This window comes from Castor canadensis, chromosome 7 (assembly GCF_047511655.1).
Source record: "Castor canadensis chromosome 7, mCasCan1.hap1v2, whole genome shotgun sequence".
Taxonomy (NCBI): Eukaryota; Metazoa; Chordata; class Mammalia; order Rodentia; family Castoridae; genus Castor; species Castor canadensis.
The window spans coordinates 17,135,224-17,156,327 of record NC_133392.1 but is presented as its reverse complement, the minus strand read 5'-3'; the positions used below and the strand labels follow the sequence as shown (position 1 = coordinate 17,156,327).

At 42.8% G+C, this 21,104-nt stretch overlaps 1 protein-coding gene across 4 annotated transcripts in view; it reads left to right on the top strand.

Moving 5' to 3' along the window:
* Positions 1-12,784, top strand: part of Casp7 (caspase 7) — a 34,958-nt gene extending 22,174 nt beyond the window's left edge. For all 4 annotated transcript variants that reach the window (XM_020166985.2, XM_074078266.1, XM_074078267.1 and 1 more), the window contains 5 exons: positions 3,736-3,872; positions 4,316-4,444; positions 7,038-7,213; positions 7,562-7,691; positions 11,154-12,784. In XM_020166985.2, coding sequence (XP_020022574.1) covers positions 3,736-3,872; positions 4,316-4,444; positions 7,038-7,213; positions 7,562-7,691; positions 11,154-11,383 — 802 coding nt within the window. In that variant the 3' untranslated portion in view covers positions 11,384-12,784. The remainder of the gene's footprint in view (positions 1-3,735; positions 3,873-4,315; positions 4,445-7,037; positions 7,214-7,561; positions 7,692-11,153) is intronic.
* Positions 12,785-21,104: the final 8,320 nt, after the last annotated feature.

Below are 21,104 nucleotides of genomic sequence, written 5' to 3'. Positions count from 1 at the left end.
TAATGCTGCACTGGAGAACTAGGTCAGAGGCCAAAAGGGATACCATATAGGACCTTTGGGAACCCTGAAACGGAGTTTCAAATAGTGTGCTGGGGTCTGATTTATGTCTGTAAAGGACCACCTGGGCTGTGGGGACTGGGGACTCCAACCTGCTCTTTTCCCCCACACATTTACTTCTCTCGTCCATTGTTCTGCCCACTCTTGGCTAACCTGTTGTCTTGACTTATCATGCATGTGTTGAAAAATAGCCAACAATAGTTCTCATTTAGCCTCTTGAACGAGACTAACCCTTGTCCTCAATTCAAGTTTTCAAATTCCCAGGAAGAGGGCTGACTGGGCCAGGCTGGGGACCAGGTGCCCCTGGCCCAGTCATTGATGGCAGTTGGCTCAAATGGGGATGGGCTGGGCAGTCACTTTTTACCAACATGGCAACCATTGTCTTAAAGAGAGAATGGGGTGAGAGAGAGATAATCCCCAAGAGAGAAGGAACCTTAAACCTTAGAGCTAATGGGTGGCAGGCTAACCTCTAGAACACTCATTGGTGCACACTGTCTGTGCAGTGGACTTCAGTCCCCCTCCCCTCCTTTTGTTTCTGGCTTGTTCTTGCTGCCTTCTCCACAATCATTTCCCCTGGCATCGGCTGGTTTGGTTCCAAAACCAGCTCTTCTCAGGAAGGTTCATTTCAATGGAATTGAATTGATTGTGGTGTGGGAAGACTGGGGTTTAACAAGGAACAGTTAATATTGATGGACTCAAATCCAGAAGGAGGAAGCAGATACTAAGTTCACTTTGCAAAAAATAACTTAAGCTAAGGAAGGGAAATTATCCTTCCTGCCCTTCTGGGATATTTACCAGGGAAAAGAGTCATACTTCACATTCAATTTTTACATACTTTTCATAACCATGGACAGTGTTTTCTTTAAAGTAGGTATATCTTTATTCCCCAATGATGTTCCTTTTCTAATCTAAATTAAATATAATTAATTTAAAAAGCGATAAGTTAATTTTCCAAATTCTGGCAGAAGCAGAATGCTGTCACTCCTATTATTTGTCTCAAGCCTGATCTTCTTATAAAAGATGCGGGCTGGCTTTGTTTTGCTAATAGCTGAGTATGAGCTTAAGGTGGCTTTCAAAAACCACAGTGTGGTTGTTACTTGGGCTTTGTCCTAGATGTTCTGGTTGCAGAACATAAGTAGAATGTTCTTTCTTCATGGGCTGTGGAGCATAGAGTGGGACGTCCCACCTGCCAGGCGAGGCAGGCACACTACCACTCTTAGCATTCCAAATGACCTCAGCTACAGAATGCTTGAAAGTACAGTTTATGTGTTAAAAACTCTTCTTCACCTATTCAACTTTCTCTCCTTTTATCCCATTCTGGTATTTTCTGAAGGGTTGCAGAGAACTCTGGGTGAGGCCCATCTGGAAGCTCCCTTTGTTGAGGGGTTAACTGGGTCATGGGGCCTGGTTTAAGAAAGGTCACAGATTATGCCCCAACTTCCCCAAAAAGGAACCTGGGCAATGAGTAAGTCCTGTCCTGAATTTTAATATCAAACACCGTGTTTGTTCAAAGAACAGCTAAGTAGAGAAAGCACACACTGGGAGGCTGGTACACAGGGAATGACATCCTAGCTCTGAATTTGAACTTTGTCAGCACAAATGCAGTGGGGCTTGGGAACAGGCTGTGATTCCATACAGCTCCTGGCCCATAGGTGGCAGGTGTCAATAAGGAACAACTACATAAGTATGCTGTATTTATTCTGAACTTTGTGAATTTCAAAGCACTTTCACACACCTATGGCATTTGATCCTGTCAGTGATAAGGGGGCCTGTTTTTGTCAATGAGAAAAATCGAAGCTCTATGAGGGAAGTTTGACTCCCCAGTGCACTTCCATTTGTCTGGAGCCAGCTGCTGACCCCCCTGGGAGGTCAACACATCCAGGAATGTGAACTAAGTAGACTCCCTCCCACCCCCCAGGCTTACCTGGATACTGCACCCCTTTCAGTGCTGGTGCCCAGAACAATAGTGACCTCTGGAGGCAGGTGGCCTGTTGCAGTTGGCTTCACCCAGAAGCCTATCACCTGTTATTTCCATCTGAGGGTCACCTAGTGAGTGACAGTTTCTGAGGTCCCCCCGCCTGGATTCAGGCCTACCATATCCCCAATCCTCTGTCGCTCATCCTTAAATGGGGTTATAGTGGCAGCCATTCTTTCTTTGGGTTGCTGGCAGGATTTGGTGAGAAAAATACAGGTGAAAGTCTTAAAAGGACTGAACCATGGTAGACTCTGGTAGATGTTGAGTGTTCTTCTTACTGCCTGTAAAATGGGCATTGCAGCCCCCTACCCACCCTCAAGGCATCTGTTGAAGGCAGAAGAGTTTGTGTGTATATGAAACACCATGCATACCATATTTTTATTGATGTATATTAATTATACAAAGTGAGGGTTTCACTGTGATGTGCATACATGCACATAAGTTACTTTGATCATATTCCCTGGGTTAGTCTTTCTTGTCCCCCGTTTTTTACAGTTGTTTAAATGGGTTTCATTTTGACATTTGCACACATGCATACAATGTCCTTCCATCATACTCACCCCCCATCACTCTCTTTTCGCTGTGCCCTTTTATATTCATATCTCTCTCCTTTTTTTTTAATGTGCACAAGGGACTCTGTCAATTAGGACCATTGATGGTACTATGTATCCTGCTCCTGTCCATGTGTCATGTCCTTATACATACAGAAACCACCATGTCCTCTAAAGAGGGACACTCCACAGTGAGAACCCACTGCCATCACCTCCCCCTACCAAGCTGTGACTGTCACAAAGGCTGCACCTACGTCATACGACTGGTTCCATCCTACTGGAGAGGAAGCTCGTCCTCTGCAAAGAGTAGTGGCTCACTGGTCCAGGTCACACGGGCAGGTAGACACAGAGCTCTGCCAAACACAAGTCCACATAGAAAACTGTACACACATAGATTTCTGCCAACAAATGCCTATAACCATCACCCATAGCAAGAAACAAAGTACGACCTGTGCTTGAGAAAATCTTTCTGTCCCTTCTGGTCCCTAGCCCTCCTACCATGGGGAAAACCATCTCCAGACTTCTAGTACCAGGATAGTATTTTAAACTGTGCATGTACCCTTCTGTGTATTGGTTCTTTACTGTGTTATATTTGTGAAACGAATTGCTTGACCTGGTCATGGTTTGCTCGTTCATTCTATGAATGTTTGAGTAGTTGGAATTGTTGACAGTTTAGTCATTCCCTGCAGGGCATATGAATTATTTCCTGTTTGGGATGTAGCTGTGGCTGCATGGTACAGCTGTAACACATGTGCCTATGGATTTTGGTAAACTTGTTGGCATTACCCAGGGTAATTGTTTCATCATAGGGTTTGTGTGAGTTCAGTTTGAGTGGGTTCTGCCAGGTTCCCACAGCCCTGTGTGATCATTCCAGGTGCTGAATACTCCATTTCTTTCACACTGCAGCCATTCTAGGGAGTGCAGCCATTCTGGGGAGTGCACACTGGCATCCCATCGTGATTATAATTTATATTTCTCTAACATCCAGCAAAATTTACCAGGGAACTCTGACCTGTTCAAATATGAGAGTTAAACAGAGTCACCTGTCCAGCCCAGATCTTTTCTTCACAGGTACTATGGCTTTCCTGGGCACAAGAGGCCCTATTGACCAGACTTCTTCCACAGCTCCTAACTGCCTTTCTGTCTTCCCAGTAAGAAGAAGAAAAGTGACTCTGCACAATTAGTCAAGCCCAACCAGGACCAAGTGTCTTTATATCAATACAACATGAACTTCGCCAACCTGGGAAAATGCATCATCATAAACAATAAGAACTTTGACAAAACGACAGGTGGGTGCTATGGGCCTGAGCTCCTCTCCCCTCCATTTTCTCCAGTTTGTGTCCTTCACTGGAGAAATGCTGTTCCCACATCCTGTGGCAGACAACCCCTCCCAAGGTGGTCTTCCTGTGTCCAGGGAGAAGGCACACAGAGAAACAGGAGCCACTGTGAACATTAGGGACTTTGACCAAGGGGCTAAGAATCAAAGGCTACATGACTCTAAGTGAGGCTGGAGGTGACCATGAGGAGGCTCGCCTTTTGTGGATGGGCTGAGTCACCCCCTCTTTGAGTTTGCTTTTCATTTCATTTGCTCATTTAAATTGTGGCCTTGAAAGGTATTATATATACTTAGATCATTTAGGACGGAGCTGGTGCTAGCTGTACTCAGCTCCTGGCCAATGAGAAATTGCAGGCAGCATTGCTCATCAGAGACCTGGTTGCTTGATTCCTACAGGCATGGAGGTCAGAAATGGAACAGACAAAGATGCTGAGGCCCTTTTCAAGTGCTTCCGAAGGCTGGGTTTTGATGTGGTTGTCCATAATGACTGCACTTGTGACAAGATGCAAGATCTACTGAAAAAAGGTGAGCCCTGGCCCCTCCCTATTGTCTTCCCCTGCAGGGAGAGGAGCAGGGCCTGGCCCTGGTCTTGTCTTCCCCTGCAGGGAGAGGAGCAGGGCCTGGCCCTGGTCTCATGAAGACACATTTCTGGGACAGAGACAGTAGCACAGGGAACCTTCTTCTGGTTGATCCATACCTGTCCTGGGAGAGAAAGTTCTCTTTCAAAGAACTTCAGGATCTCCATGCAAAGATAGAATCAGCTTAAATTTCAGCAAGAGAAATTGGTTCCATATGTACAGAATGGTCACAATTTCCAAAAGGTAGTCCCTAGGGAGTAAACAAATCTATATCTTCCTGCCCAGAGTGGAGTTTAGGTGGAAACTTCTTCCTGGTAGACAGACAGTAATATTCCCATAGATTTGGGAACTACTTTGTTTTCTATGGGGCACATCCATGATTTTATTTCATTCGATCTTTAATGTAATCCCTGCAATGTTGGCTGGTAATCAGTCATCATGCCCACTTTACAGATGTATAGCTGGGGCTTTAGAGTTGATAAGAGACATGCTGAGAGGTAAATTAGGGGTGGAGCCAGACCCCAAGCTCTTTGTTCTGACTCCAGGATGGATGTTTGTCCTACACACCACACCACCTAGTAGATGTCACCTGGCTGGGGTTATGTGGCATGTGGGAGTAGTGTCTAGAAGTAGAATCAACCAATTCATTAGACAGGTACTTACAAAGTAGATAGTTCACTGTAGCTTTTTGTAGCTACACAGCTAAAAGAGAAACACTCCACTCTCTGTTATTTATTTTAAAATAGGCATCTTTTCCTAATTTCTTCAAACTTGATTCTTACAAGCTGAACTTTTGTACCCTAGTAGGTCACATGGTAAAACAGACCAGAAATTGAGAGTGAGTTGTGGGTCTGGCTGCAACTAAAACAGTGGGGAGACCCAGATGAGGCATCATAACTTTCTGATTTCTTTGCTTTCTTGACATGGTTCCAAGCACAACCTGTTTCTAGGGATTGGAGGAAAAAATTTGTGAGCTTGCTTAGGGAAGTATATGGGACTCTATAGGCATAAGGGATGTGCCAGTTGCCACTTCTGATCTTATAAAAGGTGAATTACTCTGCCTAAGTCCAGAGCATGTACCAGCAGAAAATTCTTGATTCTTGCCCTTTCTAATCAGTAAAGCAGTTATTTTTCTTGATTGTGTGTATGTAATAGGTTGTAGTGAGGACAAAACTCTACTTTTTCATCTCTGCCCAAATTCATCTGATCTTGACATAAGCTAAGAATCCCAACATTCATCACCATCATCTTTTCCTCTATTATAAAAACTAATACAGAAATCCCCGTGCAGGTCTGTGCACAAGTGTCTCAGTGACCATAACAGGGAAGGCCACACCTACCCTCTGGAACCCATGAAGCAGCAGGGCTTGATAGTCCCCAGGCTCCAAGGTTGTGCCACCTGTGGTTAAGGTTATAACACCACTCCAAGTTCCACTTTTTTATCAGGGAAATAAGGATAAAAGAGGCCTATTTCAAGGAGTTCTTGTAGGAATAAAATAAGGTAATCCTATAGTTGGCACACAGAGGTGTTCATGACATTCTAAATCTTATTCTTCTCCCCTCGTTGGTCATACACAAAAAGAAAGGCTATGTCTGTTAGCTAGTTAGTTAGTTAGTTAGTTAGAATCACAGAACCTTAGGTGACTTGGAGCTAGGCCAGCCAGCTTTGTGGTCTATGATTCCTCTCCTCTCCTAGTAACCTCTATTGACAGCCAGCCCAGCATTTTTATTGTCTTTCTTCTTTTAATTTTGTTTTTTATTGTGGTAAACTACACATAAATGTTACCATTTTCATCATTTTTAAGTATGCTATTCAGTGGCTTCAAACACATTCATATTGTACAAACATTACCACTATGCACGTCCAGAACTCTTTTCATCTTCCATAAATGAAACATTACATCCATCGAACACTCACTCCCCATTTCCTCTGCCTCCCCCACTGCCAATAATTATTGTTCTCTCTGAGAGCTTGACCCCTCTTGGTACCTCATCGAAATCTAATCCTATGGCATTTGTCCTTTTGTGACTGGTTTATTTCTCTTCTCATTATGCTTTCTTCAACGAATTCTGGTGTGATGCTTATTTACGTGGAGAACTTTAAAAATATTGATCATTAATAAATATTAAGCCTCCACCTCACAGACAAGGAAACCAAGACACCAAATGGTAAAGTAACTTGCCCAGTGTCATTTAACTAGCTAGCAACAGGGTGGTGTCCTTCTGCTCCCTGGTATACTGTCTTTCAGCAGCTGCTTGAACACCTGGGTACTAGCAGTCACTCTTCATGAGGCTGCCCCAGCTCGGGTTCTGACTGAACAAGAGTTCCAGAATTGTCTCTCTAGCTTTTCTCCATCATGCTCTTCAGATGAAGCCTGGTCCTTTGAAAGCAGCTTATCCCCTACCCCTCCTCTGTCCCTTCCTGGTTCCTGTCTAACCCTGGTCATTGGTGGCGGCCAGGCTGCCTCTGGAGTGTCGTTTCTGAGGTCCCTATAGGACATAAGTTTTAACTTTGCAGTCTTCACATTGCTTGCCTGCAGCTTCTGAAGAGGACCACAGAGATTCAGCCTGCTTCGCCTGCATCTTACTAAGCCACGGAGAAGAAGATAGAATTTATGGAAAAGATGGTGTAACACCAATAAAGGAGTTGACAGCCCATTTTAGGGGAGATCGATGTAAAACCCTTTTAGAGAAACCCAAACTCTTCTTCATTCAGGTAATCACTTTTCAAAGCCAATACAATTCAACATGGGACCAGAGTACACTATCTTTCCAAATTTACATGCTGGGTCTATGGGGTATGCAGATTTGGGTTTGGTTTTTCTGTCTCTGAATGGCTGGCCTGTATGTTTTCATTGGAGTACAAGTATGAAAAGTTTCAAGCTACTGTGATGCTTTGTTTGATAACTCAATTCACTGTTCAGCCATTTATCCTTTCTTCAGATGATCACTGAGTTCCTAGTAGGGCCAGGCACAGTCCCTGGCCCTGGGACACAGCAGTGAACAGCACATGTACTTCTGTTCTCAGTTCCATGGAGTGATTGATCTCTGTTTTGATATCTAGGCTTGCCGAGGCACGGAACTGGATGATGGAATCCAGGCTGACTCGGGGCCTATCAATGACATGGACGCAAATCCCCGATATAAGATCCCAGTTGAAGCTGACTTTCTCTTTGCTTATTCCACAGTTCCAGGTATCAGCCCATTGTCTACTATACCACCCCGTTATGCCATCAAAGTGCAGCTTGAGGGCTGGGTTAATTTTCTGTTGCTGCAATAACTAGTTATAATTTCAGCATCCACAACCTGAAATGCTTTAAAATCCAAAACTTCTCAGCACCAAAATCACACTCAAATGTTTATATTTTGGAGCATTTCAGACTTCACTTTTTTTTTGGAAGTACTAGGGTTTAAACTCAGAGCTTTGCACTTGTAAGGCAGATGCTATGTTGCTTGAGCCACACCTCCAGCCCCAGATTTCACATTTTCTTATTAAAGATGCTGAACCAGTAAGGTCTATGAAATTATTCTGAAATCTGAAACACTTCTGCTCCCAAGCTTTTTGGGGGATACTCAACCTGTACTACAAAAAATGGCTTACATCACATAAATACATCATCTTGCAGTTCTGCAGGTCAGAATCTGAAAATAAATTGGCAGGGTTACATTTCTTCTGAAAGCTCAGGGGGAATGTAGTTCCTCTCTTTTTCTCTAGCATGTTAGAACAGCCTACATTCGTTGGCTTGTGACCTTTTCCTTCATTTAAAGCCGGAAACCTCACATCTGTCTAACTGGTCCCCTGTCCTCACATCTTTCTCTTCTGACCTCAGCAGGAAAAGGATGCCCATGATTAGACTGGGTCCACTTATATACTCCAGGCTCATCTCCCCATCTCAATTCTATAACCTCAATGACACCTGCAGCCCTTTTGCCATGTGAGGTAACATAGGCACATGTTCTAGAGTTGGGACATGTACATCTTTGGAGACCATTATTGTGCATTCGGCAGGGTTGTATTTACTTTTGAATGCTCTCATTTGTTGTTACCATTAGTAGTAATTATAAGAACAAACATTTCTACAGTGCTTTATAATTTAGAGAGTTTTTGTGTCTGTTCCCTCATCTCATTCTTAAATAATTGCATACATAATTAGGAAAGATGCTAATGCTGTCCTGATTTCACAGAATGGAAAAAAAACATTGAACTTGAGTGATGTGCCCAAGGTCACAGATATCGATTTCAGTACATGATATCTGAACTGTGACTCACACCAGGATTCCTTACACAGTAACCTGTGCACGGGTACCAGAAAATGCCAGTAATGAGCAGGCAGGCCTAACTCGTTATTTACCAAGCGCTGCATTTCTTGAGTCTGTTCAATGAAAGTCCTTTCTTTATTTTGAGCACAGACCATCATTAAATGACAATTCTCTCAGCTGTTAGAGTAGTTTTGTCAAGTGCTTGGTGTGCAGCAGTTACACTGCACACCATGGTTGGCACAAGGTACAGTAAATAGGTCCATGTGTTTGGAAAAACCAGCTCTGCAGGATCTACAGACACGATTTCGTGAGAACAATAATGTTACATGTTTTAAGGATTGCTAAAATAGAAAATAATTTGGTCTTCCTGCTCTTTGGCAAGGCAGTGAAAGGGCAGGTGTATGTCAATGTAATCGAACCCAGTGGAGGAATTACAGGTGCCATGAGCAAGGTCTGGAGGAACTTGGGGAGGAAGGGTGAACTCTCTAGGAAGACAGGTAAGAAAGGCGTCTCTAAAAAGTTGCTGTTCTGAGTCCTAAAAATTCAGACAGCTGGGGGAGAAGAAAGATGGCTTACCAACAGTGCCAGATCAAGTAGCTGAATGTGTTTGGTAAAACTCAAAACTGAGTAATAGGATGTATCAGTTGGCTGAGGCTGTTACAACAAAATACCATAAGTGGGTGGCTTAAACAACAGGGAAACAAAAGATTTAGGTGCTGGCCAATTTGGTTTCTGGTGAGGGCTTCGTTTCCTGGCCTGTAAACATTTGCCTTCTTGCTATATCCTCTCATGTCAGAATGAATGAGCAGGAGTGAGTGAACTCTGGATTATAAGGACACTAATCTTCTCTTACAAAGATATAATCCTGTTAGATCACAGACCGATCCTTGTGACCTCATTTAACCTTAATTACTTTCATAAATGTCGTATGTCCAAACACAGTCACATTGGGGGTTGGGACTTCAACATGGGAATTTGGGGGTGGGGAGGTACAGTTTGGTTCATAGCGAAGTGTGTGACATGGCATGGCAAGAGCCAAACCTGGATAGTAGTCAAGGGGCCCTATTCTAGAGGGTCCTGGGTGCCGTGCTAAGAAGCCTGAACTTCACTGTGATGAGAGGTACAAGGAAACTTTTCAGTCAGAGAATTGCAGGATGACACTTGCACTTTTAAATGGTTATGTTGGAGCCCTTGTAAGACAGAGGTCACAAACCCAAGAAGATGATAGTCCATGCCCAGTCTCACCAGATCAGTGTATGGAATGGGGACCCCCCACACACAAATGAATCCACTGATGTGCTGCTAATGTTATCAAGCTCCAGCTCCAGCATCTGGCTGAAGCTGTCCAGATACATTACAGAGTTTACTCTGTACTTAACTGCTGGTCGCACATTTATTCCACAACCGAGTTACAAATGATCCTAGTGATGATCCAGTTCTCATGAAACTGGTGTGAGCAATGGGCAGTGAGGGGAAGGAGCACAAACCATCACAGACACCAAAAGCAATTTGGTTTTGTCTCTTGCTTTCCTTTCAAATGGGGAGGGAGGATGGAGTCGAGTAGTCCTCCCAACTGTTGTGCTCTGAACCAGTCAGATGATTAAAGCCAGTGGCTTTTGTGAGTTCCTCAGTCCCCTGGGCCCTGTTCCTTGTTGGTCCTCGGGTTTTCATCTTATTCCTAGTTAGGCATTATGATTTCTTCCCCAACTCCTGGGATGCTCCAAGGTCCTGTACATCTTCTATCTGCTGAGGTCTCCTCACCCCTTCAAGACCTTTGGTCCAGGACCCAGGACAACCCAAGAGCCAGCTTTCTCTCCCACAGCCCATGTGTGATTCATGAGAAACATATCCCTTGCCCTGACAGTGCTGACCCTTCCAGAGCCACCAGCTGGCCTGTCTCTGCCCCTCAGGTATTCAGTACCTCCTGCCTCCACATTTCCTTGAAAATCTCTCCTAGACTTGGATTAGAAAGTAGCAATGTAGCACTCACTCCAAAAGGATGGAGAGGAGTTTCAGAGTTGCACAGTGGTCCTCCGGCTTCTGCAAATGCAGACTGCCTCCCTTTCTGAGGTAGCACATGGACTCCTCCATCCAAACAGATGCAGGAGTGTTCTTGGCAATATGCACTAACCCTGGCCTTTAGTGATGTGGTCTGTTACTAGATTTCCACAGTGGAACACCCAAAGCATTTTTTAGCCTCTGTGTGCAGTCCCCCACATCTGAAATGTTTGTTCTCAGCACACCAGCATAATTCTCATTAGTGATTCATGTGCAGAGTAGAGAGAAATGATTTCCAAAAAGCAGGTATGAAGGCCCCAAATGCTGAGTCTCATTCTCATTGGTGGGTGGAGCAGCTACCAGGTAACTGATGTGGTCTTATTTCTCTCTTGTCAAAGGCTATTATTCATGGAGGAACCCAGGAAGTGGCTCCTGGTTTGTGCAGGCCCTCTGCTCCGTCCTGGATGAATATGGCAAAAAACTGGAGATCATGCAGATCCTTACCAGGGTGAACCACAGGGTGGCCAGGCACTTTGAGTCCCAGTCTGACAACCCCCTCTTCCATGAGAAGAAGCAGATCCCGTGTGTGGTTTCCATGCTCACCAAAGAACTCTATTTCCGCCAGTGACCATTGCTTCTACCTGAGAAGCTACAGATAACTTGTTAATGAATCGAGTTATTATTTTTATTATTTTGATGCTCTTGAAATATACAGAAATGTTATGAGATTTTAATTTCAGGAAAAGTTATTGATTCAACAGGGAAGAGACTTTCTTAATGATGTCTGATGTTCTCTGGGTTTTGATTTTTTTTTTTTAACCGTGTTCATTTGATAACTTTGTGATTTCCTCCTAAGATTAATTTTCTGTCTGTATTTCTTTTACCTTGTCACCACACCTAGTACATGCTACAGAAATGACTTCTGGAGAAGTGGCCATATCCACTTTAAAAGGGTGACATTCATGGACAGTTGTACTCAGCAAAGAGGCCACAGTTCTTGACAGGAAAATCAGCTAAAGGGATATTCATTGACCAGTAATGCAGAAAGGGGACCATTATGTGGTTTCATTGGCTTATGGCAATGAAAACGTTCCCAGGTGACTGAGAGAGAAAAAAATTAATGATTTAATATCTATCAGTCAGGTTCCAGTCCAGAAAACAGAGGCCATTCTAAGTATTCCAAGAGAGGGGATTTTTAATATTTAAAAAAATTTTTACAGTACTAGGGTTTGAACTCAGGGCCTTGTGCTTGCTAGGCAGGTGCTCTACCACTTCAGCCACACACCCAGCCCTCAATAGAGAGAATTTAATACAGGAAATTTACTCACACAGATGATAAAAGGCACCAAATAGCAGAAAGCTGTTACCATACTTGGGACTGTGAGAATAGTGGGAGGAGGTACAGTTTCCAGTTGGAAACTGGGATCAGCCACAGAAACTGGAAGCATGGTGGGGGCTGCCTGCTGGGAGCTAGGATCACCAAGGGACTGTAGAAAATGGAGCCATGGCCAGGACAAAGCCACTGCCTGAGATGAGCTAGACACCAAGAAATAGCCTTTCACCAGCACCTTTACCATACTAACCACACCTGGAAACCAGTGGGCGAGGCCTCTGGCAATTGTAATTTCCTGTGATACAGAGCAGAGGAAGGGGAGGAGCGAGAAATGAAGGTAAGCCTAGCCCATAATATGAATAAAACAATCATATTCCCTGATGTCTTAACAGTTGTCCATTCAGTCATTTATCCCTAAATTGTCAGACAATCGACAATCTACATATGTGCAAAATAATCTGTCTTAGCTTTAAAATATACTTGGATCTTTAGATTATCCCAAGCTTTATTCTGAGTAAATTTTTTTGTTACCTCTAATTCTATAAGTAAAGAAGCTTCTAGCAAAGATTGTTGGGCCCTTCACGCTCAAGGTGGTATTATCTTTTGAGTTCTTTATACATTTCTATTTTTCTCTTCCCAATCACTGGTTAACAATGTTCATATTTATTGATTAAAATATGATTGCTTAATTCCTAACTGACTTGGTTTGCTTTCCTCTTGAAGTTATGGCACTGGGTAAATGAGAAAACAGGGTAAGAATGGGCCCTACTATCTTGACCTCAACACAAAATATAATACATAATTTTATTTTGAAACTAGAAAACAAAAGAGTAAGTAATTATCCACTTGGGAAGCTGAAACTCTTCACACAGAAGTTTAATCAACTTGTTAACCCATTTGAGATGGGCTACCATTAATTAATTACCCACTAATTTGGCAAAAAAAAATAAGATGGCATATTTTTGGACTTGTCCCTTGTTTCCTGTCATCTAATATATACCAAATATTCAAAATTTAAGTAGTGATCATGAATTAAGACCCAACAAGTATCTACCCTACCGTTCCCAGAATTCACAGGCTGTTGTTCTTTGGAAAGTAGGCTCTCCTTTAAAGTCCCTAGCAGAGAAATAAATGTGCCCTGAGAGCATTGCAGTTTGAAGTAAAACCACAGTACTACAGTTACTTGCTTTGTTAGCTTCATTAAAAAGAAAGAAATCCCAAGCATTAGGGTTAACAGTGTTTTAATTCTGAGTCTTTATAGGTTATAAACAATGACTAGTACAGGTCAAGCATCCAAAATCCAAAATGCTCTGAAATCTATAAATTCTTGTGCACTCAAGAAGTTTCACATTTTAGATTTTTGGATTAAGGATGTTCAACCAGTAAAGTGGAAATATTCCAAAATTTGAAAGACTCAATCCCAAGCATTTGGACAAGGGATATACAACCTATGCCTGAAACCCTGTTAAGAGAGCATCTTTGTTCTTGGGCACATCCATGGGCAGACAGTCCTGATGATCAAGACCAGAAATCCTATTCCAAGTTGGGCATGTGATCATTCAAACTCCATGCTGGTTCTTTTTGATCTTTTCATTTGTGAAATCCAGATAACAAGCTGCCAGAGAGTATATCTCAATCCTGGTGAGTATTCCTTCCCAGTTCTTCTTGGTACTAAAAACCCACATTTCCCCCTCTCAGGAATAAGAGGCAACTCTGCCCTCCGTACAGAAGGAAGACAATGTGGTCTATGGTGTCCACAGGCAGAATCTCAAATCTGGGTTTCTATTTGTTTTTCCCCAAGGTGCTGCGAGCCTATTTAAACTGTTAGCTGTTAATATAGTCACAGACTCTATCCTCAGTTTTTTATCCAGAGCAAATTTCCATAAACCCACTATGTTTATGAATTGCTCAAAAAAGATCTCAAAGTGTGGGATTCATTGTACATAGATGATTTAAGACCTCAAGGAAATGAAGTCCTCTGTAAGAAAATGACCTCCACTGAAAGGTCACAGGCACTGGCTGACAGATTATTTTGTCCAGTCTTGCTGCAAATCACCTGAAATGTTTCACCACCAGTTACTCCGGTGTCCCAGGATTGTCTCTTGATGTCCTGGGAGCACACCCTTCCCTTCAGCATCTCATTTTCCAGGACCCTTGCCAGAAACTAGGTGAGAACCTGTGGCAGTCACCAGTCTGTAGCACAACTCATCTGAGTCCCTCGGTATCCACATGGAACTGGTTCCAGGACCCATCCCAGAAAATGAAAATTCACAGATGCTCAAGTCCTTTATATAAAATGGCACCATATTTGTGTGTGATCTATGCACGTTCTCTTGTGTACTTTAAGTCATCTCTAGATTACTTACAATATCGAATGCGATGTAGATACTATGCAAACAGTTGGCACACTGTATTGTTTAGGGAATAATGACAAGAAAAATGGCTGTACATATTCAGCATAGGTGCAGTTTTTTCAAAACATTTTTGATCCTTGGTAATCTGTAAATGCAGAATCCATGTGACAGAAGGAGGGCTAACTAATAGGCATGAGGTAGGGAGCACACAGCATCTCCAGGGCTCCTCCCCAGGTCACCCAGACCCACTCAACAGAAATCTGCATTTAACCAGCTCCTCAGACAATCCTAAACACTCATGAGAGCTTAAAATCTCTGCTTTGAGGCCAAAGACCATATGTTTATACATTTTTTTCCTTTTGCACTGAACTCATAGCTGGGCATAGTAGACACAGGAGTTTTCACAAGTGATGTGTTTTCAAGCATGTCTTAACCTACAGCAAAACCCTCTTTGAAAAAAGGCATGATACTCTGTCTTTGTCTATTTTCTATTGCTGTACCTAAACACCATATAAAGAATAAAGGTTTATTTAACTTACAGTTGGAGGCTGGGAAGTCCAAGAGCATGGTGTGGACATCTGCTCAACATCTGGTGAGGGTCTTCTTGCTGCATCATAACATGGCAGAAGACATCATAGCAAGGCAGAGCAAGTGCACTGCTCTGTCTCTCTTCCTCTTCTTATAAAGCCAGTCATGCCCCTGTGGCGCCCAACCTTTATGAATTCATCTAACCCTAATTATCTCCCAAAGGCCCCATCTCCAAATACTATTATCACATCAAACCATAGCATCCCCTTAGGGCACATGGTGTGTGCTTTTCACTTTCTGTGTCTATCACCATTTTAAATAAGCTTCAAACGTAAAAGGTTCTCAGAAGTGTCTATAAATGTGAACTGCAGACTTTAAAATGTCTTCATAAATAGAAGGGAGCCGTACCTTGCTTGTTTTCCTTGGCAGGAGGAGCTGTTCTGCACTGAGGCCTCGGAGCTTGTCTCTTGCCACCTGTCCTGGGAGCACAAGAGAATTGTTGTCTGTTTATGCCAGTATTTCTTCAGGCCATAGATCACTTTCTTGATAAACCTCTGGGCTTTGTTTTGGATCACATGGCAAATAAATCTTTTTTTTTTAATTTAGAAAGCACTTTATTTTTTTTTTTTATTATTCATATGTGCATACAAGGCCTGGGTCATTTCTCCCCCCTGCCCCCACCCCCTCCCTTACCACCCACTCCACCCCCTCCCTCTCCCCCCCACCCCCTCAATACCCAGCAGAAACTATTTTGCCCTTATTTCGAATTTTGTTGTAGAGAGAATATAAGCAATAATAGGAAGGAACAAGGGTTTTTGCTGGTTGAGATAAGGATAGCTATACAGGGCATTGACTCACATTGATTTCCTGTGCATGGGTGTTACCTTCTGGGTTAATTCTTTTTGATCTAACCTTTTCTTTAGTTCCTGGTCCCCTTTTCCTATTGGCCTCAGTTGCTTTTAAGGTATCTGCTTTACTTTCTCTGCGTTAAGGGCAACAAATGCTAGCTAATTTTTTAGGCGTCTTACCTATCCTCACCCCTCCCTTGTGTGCTCTCGCTTTTATCATGTGCTCAAAGTCCAATCCCATTGTTGTGTTTGCCCTTGATCTAATGTCCACATATGAGGGAGAACATACGATTTTTGGTCTTTTGGGCCAGACTAACCTCACTCAGAATGATGTTCTCCAATTCCATCCATTTACCAGCGAATGATAACATTTCATTCTTCTTCACGGCTGCATAAAATTCCATTGTGTATAGATAACACATTTTCTTAATCCATTCGTCAGTGGTGGGGCATCTTGGCTGTTTCCATAACTTGGCTATTGTGAATAGTGCCGCAATAAACATGGGTGTGCAGGTGCCTCTGGAGTAACCTGCGTCACAGTCTTTTGGGTATATCCCCAAGAGTGGTATTGCTGGGTCAAATGGTAGATCAATGTTTAGCTTTTTAAGTAGCCTCCAAATTTTTTTCCAGAGTGGTTGTACTAGTCTACATTCCCACCAACAGTGTAAGAGGGTTCCTTTTTCCCCGCATCCTCGCCAACACCTGTTGTTGGTGGTGTTGCTGATGATGGCTGTTCTAACAGGGGTGAGGTGGAATCTTAGCGTGGTTTTAATTTGCATTTCCTTTATTGCTAGAGATGGTGAGCATTTTTTCATGTGTTTTTTGGCCATTTGAATTTCTTCTTTTGAGAAAGTTCTGTTTAGTTCACTTGCCCATTTCTTTATTGGTTCATTAGTTTTGGGAGAATTTAGTTTTTTAAGTTCCCTATATATTCTGGTTATCAGTCCTTTGTCTGATGTATAGTTGGCAAATATTTTCTCCCACTCTGTGGGTGTTCTCTTCAGTTTAGAGACCATTTCTTTTGATGAACAGAAGCTTTTTAGCTTTATGAGGTCCCATTTATCTATGCTATCTCTTAGTTGCTGTGCTGCTGGGGTTTCGTTGAGAAGGTTCTTACCTATACCTACTAACTCCAGAGTATTTCCTACTCTTTCCTGTACCAACTTTAGAGTTTGTGGTCTGATATTAAGATCCTTGATCCATTTTGAGTCAATATTGATATAGGGTGAGATACATGGATCTAGTTTCAGTTTTTTGCAGACTGCTAACCAGTTTTCCCAGCAGTTTTTGTTGAAGAGGCTGCTATTTCCCCATGGTATATTTTTAGCTCCTTTGTCAAAGACAAGTGGTTATAGTTGTGTGGCTTCATATCTGGATCCTCTATTCTGTTCCACTGGTCTTCATGTCTGTTTTTGTGCCAGTACCATGCTGTTTTTATCGTTATTGCTTTGTAATATAGTTTGAAGTCAGGTATTGTGATACCTCCTGCATTGTTCTTTTGACTGAGTATTGCCTTGACTATTCGTGGCCTCTTGTGTTTCCAAAATAAATCTTTTGGATTCAGAAATCATGAGCACAAACATACCAAGGTCATCTTTGGAAAGTCCCATCCTGTCCCATAGCTCTGATGTGGGAAGGGAAGCTCCATTAGCTTAGAGGTTCCTGCATGAGCAGCCCTCTAAAAGTAAGTGTTCAGCATTTGAAAACGATGGCCCAGTGTGGTAAGTTGGCTTTGGCATGAGTTTGGGTTTATATGGCACTATTTATATTTATAGTACTATGATTTTCTAGTGAATTTATTTTAAGCATTTTAAGCCACACTATGTGAAGGGGTTTAAATTTGAAAGGGTGTTGGCTGCAGATACACAAGGCTGAGTACCTCTTTAGCTTTCAGTGTCTGACTCAGGCAAATAGCCTGGGATTCATGAAGGATTTGGGAAAGAGAAGGAGGTATCAGTGCCAAGATGGGTGTGGTCTACATTGCTGGTTCCAGCTACAGTTCAGTTATGTAAGGCATTACACTCTTTTTAGCAGAGTTTAAGTTAACCATTCATGGTTAAAACTTAGACCTAGACAACGTGATGTGTAGGGCCTCAAGTTGCCTTTTTAATATGTATAACCTTAGGGCTGTAACCTTAGGCAATCCTTCAGATCCCTTATCTACACAGGTCGAAAGTAGTGCAAACATTAAGTGAAATAATGCAAGTGCGCTGATCAGTGCAATGCCTGCAGAGTGATCAATAAACAGTAGCCATCAAAGAAGATGATGATGGTGATAGGCTCACAGAGAGGTAAGAATGGAAGATGCTCTCCTTGACTCACCACTTGCTCTCTCTGCCCCAAGGACTCTTCCATGATCATGTCTTCTGGTCTGTGCTTTCAAACTGAGGTCTCCAGGAAGTGTAGGGAATATACCAAAGATTGATGCTGTAGTGAATGTTTAATGACTTTTACTAACCCCAGATGTCATGTTAGGGATTGTGCTAAAAAAGATGACCAAGAAACGATGCTCACCCCAGAAATGGTGAACAAATCCCTCCAGTTAAATAGTGGCTGAGGCAGAGCTGTACATACAGATACAGAGCTCTAGATATGGATGAGGGTCGCCCTTCTGCTGGGGCATCCAGGGGAAATACCATCTTCCATTCCAGCCTCCCAAGAAAGCAGAGGAAATACAGAGGAAAGGAAGTTAAGGCTCCTGGGAAGAAGACAGTTCCTCTACTCTTGATTCTCAAGTTTTCAGGTGCCTGAGAATTCCTGCAGCATCAGTTTATGGTACAGATTCCTACCCCATCCCATCCCCTTGTAGTCCAGTAGGTCTGGGATATAAACCAGGAACCTACATGTTTAACTGCCTGGAGGTCCTGCTGGAGGTGGTCCTAGCACAATGTGCAGTATGCACAAAGTTCCCTTGCAGATCTGCACTCAGCAGTAACAAAGCCTGCATTAATCAGCTGGGAAAGACCACCAAAAGTCAGCGCTGCATTGACTCTTTGAAGACCTAGCTGGCTATCCTGTCCCCAGATCGAATGGCAAGGGATTCAGGGCATCAGTGAACTCAGAACTGGAGTCCAGGAATTTGCAGAGACAGCACAGGAACTTCAAGCCTAGGGCGACCTGTTGAGGAAGGTGAGCCTATCAGGCACCAACCAGCCATCAGCCTTCAACACATGGGTTCAGATGCACTGGCTTCTCCAGCTGGCGTCAACACTGTACCTGTCTCCTCCCGCTCAAAAAAATCACTTCACAGTCATTTCCAGACCAGAGGAGCCACTCACCCCCACAATGCCACAGGTGCCCTTTAACCTTACTGACATTTTTAAAGACACTTTTTTCTACAACGCTTTTGATAGCTAATATTAGCTAGATTAATGTTAGGTAGAGAAGGGAACAAATATTTCTCAAATGAATTTATAAATATCAGGGTATAGAAGCAGCTCTTAAATGCTTCAGCTTTTGCAAATGGTCTTTTTTGAAGCCGCCAGCTATTTTAAGTGATGACAGTTTTTAAGATTGAGATGAAGGGGACAGATTTTTTTCCTTGTGTGTTACTAATTACGATTTTGCTTCGCATGTGAAGCCCTGTTCTGCCCTTGAGCTGTTTGCCAGCATAAATTCATTGCATAAATATTTACAGAATGCTGAGGCACAAGGAGCAACTTACACAGAAAAGATACAGGACACTTAGAAAGCAGCCTCTTGGATAGGTGTCTGTGGCTCCTTACCCAGAGCCAGCCTAAACGATTTGCCCTAAGTTTGAACAAGTATCTTTAAGTAACATGTTCCTGGGATGACTTGGAGTTTGCTAGGCTGGAAGTGGCTACTGACAATTTTCTTCAAAAGCCTTGTGGTGACAATTCTTTTCCCAAGATATGCATCTATCTTATGGACTTGGATAGCTTGTTTGGAGATTCTAGCAGGGGACAGCCACTACTCTATGCTCTTGGCTGGAGGACAGTTCTCCTCTATTGGAGAAGGTTGTCCTTTTTGACCAGGTGTGCAGCTTCAGGAGGCACTGACATGCAGCCTGAAGAAGGACGAGGACACCTGCCAGGTCAGCCAGATCGCCCAAATCAACCCTGGCAATTGATGGGGTGACAGATGTCACATCCAGATTGTCTGCACATCCATGTATGCATCTTATGGCTTGCGATATTGTCAGCATTTTTAATATCCAAAGCCACCCAAGTGGAATGGAAAAGGTTTATCCAATGGTTGTTTCAAATACAAAGAGCTCTGGAAAGCCAAACTCAACAAGATTCAAAACTTTTTTTTTCTTTTGATTTTTTTTCATTTTTCTTTTATTATTCATATGTGCATACAAGGCTTGGTTCATTTCTCCCCCCTGCCCCCACCCCCTCCCTTACCACCCACTCCACCCCCTCCCTCTCCCCCCCACCCCCTCAATACCCAGCAGAAACTATTTTGCCCTTATTTCTAATTTTGTTGTAGAGAGAGTATAAGCAATAATAGGAAGGAACAAGGGTTTTTGCTGGTTGAGCTAAGGATAGCTATACAGGGCATTGACTCACATTGATTTCCTGTGCATGGGTGTTACCTTCTAGGTTAATTCTTTTTGATCTCACCTTTTCTCTAGTACCTGTTCCCCTTTTCCTATTGGCCTCAGTTGCTTTAAGGTATCTGCTTTAGTTTCTCTGCGTTAAGGGCAACAAATGCTAGCTAGTTTTTTAGGTGTCTTACCTATCCTCACCCCTCCCTTGTATGCTCTCACTTTTATCATGTGCTCATAGTCCAATCCCTTTGTTGTGTTTGCCCTTGATCTAATGTCCACATATGAGGGAGAACATACGATTTTTGGTCTTTTGGGCCAGGCTAACCTCACTCAGAATGATGTTCTCCAATTCCATCCATTTACCAGCCAATGATAACATTTCGTTCTTCTTCATGGCTGCATAGAATTCCATTGTGTATAGATACAAGATTCAAAACTTGACTCACAAAACCAAGTTCTTAGAATCATCTTCTTGTCTTCCTAGCAAACTAGTTAAGAAAAAAGGGTCTGTATAAGAATTTCATATATACATTGTATATATGTGTGTATATACATATATGTATATGTATGCACACATACATAACTGTCTAAAAGAAAAAGAAGAAAAGAAAGAAGGCTGTGGTATCAGACAGCCCCAGGTCCAAATCCCAACTTTGCCACTACCATGTTGTATGACCATGAGGAATTTCTTAACTTTTTCAAACCTCTGTTTTTCCATCTTAAAATAAGAACTGTCCTAATGTGTATTTCGGACAGGCAAGATGGTACCTACT